Source organism: Copadichromis virginalis, linkage group LG7 (assembly GCF_057382275.1).
Source record: "Copadichromis virginalis isolate Kocher_CV1m ecotype Utaka linkage group LG7, C_Virginalis_male_GT1.1, whole genome shotgun sequence".
Taxonomy (NCBI): Eukaryota; Metazoa; Chordata; class Actinopteri; order Cichliformes; family Cichlidae; genus Copadichromis; species Copadichromis virginalis.
The window spans coordinates 9,276,182-9,283,154 of NC_140624.1; the positions used below are offsets into that span (position 1 = coordinate 9,276,182).

General features: G+C 40.6%; 1 protein-coding gene across 3 annotated transcripts in view; it reads left to right on the forward strand.

Moving 5' to 3' along the window:
• Positions 1-6,318, forward strand: part of LOC146704428 (genetic suppressor element 1-like) — a 39,700-nt gene extending 33,382 nt beyond the window's left edge. For all 3 annotated transcript variants that reach the window (XM_085461566.1, XM_085461567.1, XM_085461568.1), the window contains exons 13-16: positions 15-401; positions 615-911; positions 2,513-2,616; positions 2,753-6,318. In XM_085461566.1, the coding sequence (XP_085317692.1) occupies positions 15-401; positions 615-911; positions 2,513-2,616; positions 2,753-2,890 (926 nt within the window). In that variant the 3' untranslated portion in view covers positions 2,891-6,318. The remainder of the gene's footprint in view (positions 1-14; positions 402-614; positions 912-2,512; positions 2,617-2,752) is intronic.
• Positions 6,319-6,973: the final 655 nt, after the last annotated feature.

Consider the following 6,973-nt stretch of genomic DNA (forward strand, 5'->3'; position numbering starts at 1 on the left):
TGCTTTTCTTTTAGGTGACTCCTTCTCAGCACCTCTGCCGTGTCCGTCAAATGGACACCTGTACCCAGACTCTCCCAGCCCCTCCCCTCCCTATCTTAGCAAACATAAACACCTTCATAACGACGCGCACAAACCACCTGTAGACTCCACGGTGACTCGGCTCCCTCCTCCCTTGGCCCCACATCATGAAAAGGTTGAATTCGTGGAGACACAATCGAACAGGAAGCGCCAGGGCCTCCAGAACGGCGCTGGCACTGGCGCTGCTGCTGCTCAGAAAAAGGAGCCCAGTCAAGTGCAGAATGGGCGGATTCGACCCTTGGAGCGGTTCACCCCTGAGGCCTTCGCTCAGCACTTCCATCAGGCTGTGCTGCAGTCCACACACAGCACACTGCAGAACAAAGGTTAGCCACGCTCCCATAGGTGCATGACCTGATTGTTCTTTAATGTTAGGGGTTTGCCACCTAGTGGTGTCAGTGTGCACTGCACTGCCTTTAAAATGTAAACAAAAGTCCAGTTCCTATCACGTTAAGTGAAAATCACATCAAGCTGTTAAAAAGAGCTACAAGGACTGACTTTGCTTTTTGTTTGTTTTGTCTCACTCTCTTCTTCTTAAGGACTCTCAAATTGTGTCCCAGAGGCCGGCGTGAAGGCCGATCCCTCGCAGCCTCACAGCGTCTCTCAGCTGAAAAGTTCAAATCTCATCCATGTCTCTCAGCGTGCACATATCAATGGCCATCACTTCCCTTCTTCTGTAGCCAACCGGGACACTCTAGCCCCACAGGAGAACCTGTCTGAGGATGAGGAAGAGTCCGATCAGGAAGAGGACGAAGAGGAGGAGGAGGAGGAGGATGTTCCAAGGAAGTGGCAGGGCATTGAAGCTATTTTTGAGGCCTACCAGGAGTATGTGGACGGTGAGTCAGTGACATAGCACATGCATTACCCCAATAGTCGCTTTTTCTGTGATATGATGAAAACAGAGAAAGTTATTTATATACATGATGTAAAAACATTTTGTTGCATACATAATTGTAAAAGTTGTGCACTGCAAATGCCTACATATACAACTTGCATGTAAATAGTTTTCAGCAAGAGTGTGAGATTAATCTCAGAAGTCGGGTCAAAAATCAGTGAACAGTAAAAGAATTAGCCGGAGATGCAGGGACTCAAATTTGAAATTCTTGACTTTTAAAACTTAAGAGTTCTCAACCACCTATAACCTGCATGTTAATTTTTTGTAGGTTGTTAATTTAATATATGAATTGAGACATGAAAAACATCAAATGTCTTGGCAGATGTGCAGCACTATGGATTTCTTGGAGAGCTTTATGTCTTCTGGATAAATATAGATCCGTTCAGTTTTATTTATATAGTGCTAAATCTGCTTTATATTGTAACCCTATTGTAAGACCATACATTAATAAATTTAACCCCAAACAGTTCAATTCTTTATTACATGATTTATAGTTACAAAAATGACTGCATATATGTAACATTTACTCTTGATGTTCATATATTTTGCTAAAAAACATTCAGATTTTTTTTTATTTCTTTGTTAATTGGTCGGAGCAGTGGGCTATAGGGGTTGGACCCCCATTTTCCTTTAGCAAAAATTCAATGAGGTGCTGGAAACATTCCTCAGAGATTTTGCTCCACATTGACATGATGGCATCACTCAGTTGCTGCAGATACTCCCCGACATCCCAAAGGTGCTTTATTGGATTGAGATCTGAGTACTGCGGAGGCCATTTGAGTACAGTGAAATTACTGTCACATTTAAGAAACCAGTTTGAAATGATCTGAGATGTTTGACATGGTGCGTTGTCCTACTGAAAGCAGCCACCAAAAGATGGTACACTGTGGTCATAAAGGGATGGACATGGTCAGCAATGATACTATATCTTGTATCTTGGGTAGTGGGTGAAAGGAGGCCCTGTAGTTAGCTGACAGTATTGGCACCTGCTGTTGTACCTCATCTGCTTCATGGTCTGATGTGTTACCTTTACCTTGTTTGTAATGAGTTACTGCTGCTCTCCTGTCAGCGTGAAGTATTCTGGCCATTGTCCTGTGACCTCTGACAACCCAGAGACAACTGCCACTCACTGATATTTTCTCTTTTTTGGGCCTTTCTTTGTAGACCATAGAGATGGTTGTGTGGGGAAATCCCAGTAGATCAGCAGGTTCTGAAATAATGTCCCTGTGATAACAGTGCAAAGGTTGCATGGACTAATTGTACATGCAGAAGGAAAAGGCATTGAAATGACACTGAAACAATGGACGAACATGATTTAGAGAGACTCAAGTTGTTTTTTGTTTTGTTTTTTTAAATCTAAATTTAAACCCTGAGTTAGCGTCATCTGCTACATACAATTTAGACATCTTTTAGACCTCTAATCAAAAGTAAATAGCTCAGCGGGTACACTGGTGTGTGTGAGCTCAGGGGGGCTAAAATTGGAGTAAAAGACAAGTTAAAATGCAATATAATTAACTGAAACTGCCTGTTTTCTCTTCACAGAATGGAGTATAGAGAGGCAAGTCCTTCACAGTCAGTGTAAAAGACTCGAAGCACAGAACTACAATCTGACCAGAACTGCAGAGCAGCTCTCTATCACTATGGGGGTAAGCATCATTTTGTGTCTTCCACGTATGTGTACTCTTTGGTGCCAGTGTTGCCATCTCCTGTTGTAGCAATGTAGCTTGGTGCATAAAGCCTTGGTTTCTGTAATAACAGCCGTGTCTATCCTTCGTTTATTAGGAGCTGGTGACTCAGAGGCAGAAAGTAAGAGAGGAGAGGGAGAGACTGCAGGCCCAGCTCGAGCACTTCAGGAGGTGTTTGACTCTACCGAACATTCACTGGGGCAGGGGCCAAGTGAACGGGCACACGCCGAGGTGACCTCTGACACAGACTCTCCAAAGCCTCTGACAGCGGAGGAACAGTAACAAGAACGGGCTGGAGCCGGGCCACTCTCCTCACTCGAAGCACTCGACGGAGCCAACAGTTGTCTTGTTACCCTTTTTGGACAGTCAATTCTGTCACATGACTGGTCCCAGATACACCTTACTACCTGCTATATTTGTATCACAGTAACTGTAATCCATGGTGTCCATGTAGAGCTTAAATGGTCTGATTCTTCCCATGGATTTCAACAACACTGCGTAGCTACGGCAGCATCGTTGTTAGAGTAACGCTAACCACTCCTACTTGAGTTGGCTTTCAAGTACAGCAATGTGAAAAAGAGAGTACAACCTCTTTCAGTTCTAAGGTTTTACTTATCAGGACATAATCACAAAAATCATCTGGTCCTTAACAGTTCAAATGCAATATCAGTTGGACAATAACAGCAGTGTGTCAGAACTAAGTACACCTCACAGTTCAGTGCTTGAAGAACCACCTTTAGGAGCAATAACTTGAAGTAAACATTTTCTGTATGACTGCAGCAGTCTCTAAAGTAGGCTCAGTCTACTTTACAGCGTTGCTTCAGTTCACTGGGGTTTTCTTGCATTTGTTTATGCATGGCTCTCTCGAGGTTCTGCCACAGATTTTTAGACAGGCTGAGGTCTGGACATTGTCAGGGCCATTGGGCCTCATTCACTAGTATTTATGTAAATTTTTGTTACACAAGCGTGTATGAAAAAATGTTGTTGGAATCATAAATTGCGCCCAGCGCCCTTTTTTGTTTTACCAACACATGTTTGTTACTGAATCTGAATCCAACAGGATTCTGCAATCTTCATACTGCCACAGCCCGATTTCTCTATATATGTAAATGCATTGACCTCAAAGCGAAGTAGAGACAGCTGTGGTGATGTTGTTAAGACCTGCAGTGCTAAGGAAGAAAGCAGGAAAAAGTCTGACTGAAGAAACTGAAACAAGTTTGAACAACAGACTATAAAATAAAATAAAAAGAAAACAGCTGAAGAATGAGGAGCAGCTGATCTGTCCAAGATGAGAAACTCAATCCTTTCTTTTTCTAATATCTGTGGAGAAGTGCCAAGACACTGGATTTTAAGGAATCATATCCAGCGATACGACAGAAGTCATTTTAATGAAAAAAGAACATTTAATGTAAGATGAGCTAAAGGGATATTGGAATACATTTAAATTAAAAGACCTCCACCTTTTCAATTTTTTATTTATTTAATTGTAATTCTGATAATCCTGATTTTATTATTCGTAGTAGTAGCAGGAGCAGTAATAATATTAGTATTTAAAGACAGGTGTTTACATTTTCTGAGACATTTCTCTGTACACTTGGCCAGGGGCACTTCTAAATTTCTTTATAGACTACAAACAAGTTTGCATATTAAAATATCGATGAATCACAGATTTGTGTGTAACCACTGTTTGTGAATGAGGCCCACTGTCTTGCTGCACGACCTAATTTCTGCAAGTTGTTCCACTAAAATCGTGTAATTTGTTCAGATGCAACTTTGCAAACCTAAGCCATGCTGCCATGAGAGAAGAGGCTTTCTCCTGGCAACCCTTCCAAACAAGCCATACTAGTTCAGTCTCTTTCTAACTGTACTGTCATTAACTTTAACATTTAACATGCTGAATGAGGCCTGAGATGCAGCTCTTGGGTTTTTGCAGTTCCTCTGAGCAGTGCAGCGTTTGACCTTGGGGTAAATTTACTGGGGCGTCCACTCCAGGGAATGTTGGCAACTGGTTTGCATGTATTCCACTTGTTAATAATCTTTCACTTAAAAAAAATTGAAAATGGCCTCATAACTCTTTTAAAACAATTGCTTCTCAGATCACTGCTGATGTCTTATCTCCTTGGCACTTTGTTAAAACACACCTGAATGCTCCTGAGCTGCAAACTTCCAAAACTGCTTTTATAGAGGTTCTCACACTTGCTGATGGTCAATCAATCAGCCAGCACCTAGCTGCTCTTAATTGCTATAGAGGCAGTGAGGGTGTGCTTAGTTTTTCATGCACTGCTTGGAAATTCTGTTATAGTTTTTGGTGAAATTAATAATGACACGGTGTAATGCAGCATGCTTATCTGAGGTTATAGTTAAATAATGTTAGAACCCAGTAAGGACCAGATCATTTATTATGTGCTAATATGTTCATTCTTAGATTCGAAAGAGAGTGTGCTTTTTTTTTTTTCCTTCACAAGACTGTATGCCCAGTGTACAGTCATATTTTCATATGGATTTAAAATGTTTCAGTCTACACTAAATAAATGTATCAGCAGGCACATATCTGTAGCTTCTCTGGGCAGCAATGAGGTAATCCGGGTGTGCAATGATCACCCAGTTGGACCTCAGAAAATAAAAATTGAGTCAAGGAATCAAGCACACCTCAGGCCTTAAACTTGACAGGATGCACTTGAAATGTAAGCAGAGGGAAACTTGACCGTCCTCTGTATTGTATGTTGTTGCTTAGTTATATATATCTGACAGATGAAGCGGTGTGTGTCGCTGGTAAAAGCTCTACGGAGCGTAGGGAACGTCTAAAATGTCTATATAACAGCAAATGGTATCAATGGCATTTTTTTAGGTCAGATTTTTTTAATGGGTAATGTCACTTGTGATAGATGAAGAGTTTTGTATGCTTTATCGGTTTAACCATTTGTCGTGGGAAGCCATATGCTTTGTTTAAACTGCTGCTGGTCAGAATGAAAAGGTTTAGAAATTTAAGGAGACTGGCACAGTCGGTGTTAGGTGACGCTCAAATGATTGAGAGGTGCACTGTGGATGGAGAAACGTCAGTCATGTACCATTTTTTTTTTTGGATGGTACACCCGGGAGTCTGTGTCTCAAAGCCCTTAACATGACCATAAATGTTAGAGAGATAAATAAGTCATTGAAATGCAGATTCTGCATCACTTGAGCGAGGATTTCTCACAGTTTTTGTCCAATTTCAACTGAAAACTACTTTCAGGAAGAGAAAAGCCAAACTATTTAGTTCACTATTCCAATTCATGTCAAAACTAATTTAAAAAAAGACACCTGTAATAATTATTTATTGTTTTATGCATAACCTAAGCGACAGAATAACAAACTATACCTTTCACTGGTATTTTGATGAGACTTCTTTTTGTTTAAGACAAAAAATAATGTCACTTGTTCAGTTTCTATCTACAAGCACAAGCACCGTAGCAATCCCGCCCTCCCCTCCAGTTCACCTGACCGTCCTGCGTCACTTTTTCCGTCTCCTCTGCAAACCTGCTGTGAAATCTTGCCTATTTGCTTCAATCCGTTGTTATGTAATTTATTATTTGGGCTGTATAATGGCAATGAATTATTTATTAACATACGGTATATTGCTGTAAATTCGGGTGTAAATTTACATTAAAATACTTGTAAAAACTCCTCACTGTTATTGTTGCATATCTGAGTTTTTACTTCTCTGAAATATTTATCAGAGGTCTGTGTTTGCATTTATTCAGCAAGTGGTCTTACACAGAATAGCTGATTAAAATGTACAAAATGTCATTATGTCTGACCCTCCATAGCTCAAAAAACAAAACAAAACAAACTGAGAGCAGCAACAAAAACTCCCAAGCCTTTGGAGGTCTTCAAAGTTTGCACACAAATTGTGTCCTCCATAATTATTATGAATGGATTTAATCATTGTAATTCTCAGACAGCGAGCATCTCCTGTGGACCTGGTGGTTATATTTGAAAGGATAGCATTACCAAGTTTTAATAACAGACTTTAACATGCACTTAAGGAGGCACTCTCAGTTGCTGTGATTGCTAGGTTTAAAAATAGTCCGCATCAATGTGCTGCTGACAGCATGCCCTCCCTTAGTCATTTCTTCACCTGATATTTTATTGCCTCAGTGTATGGGATTTAAACGACAGAAGTGGATACCGTTTGGATTTTTCTTTTTAATCATTAGTGTAAGGCATGTCTGCACAGGGGGAAAAAAGCCGTGATATCTAGTACAGTGTAAAAGTCTTGATACTCCCCTCATTTATTCATATTTTGCTTCCAAAGAGCTGGACTTTGTTTTAATGCTTT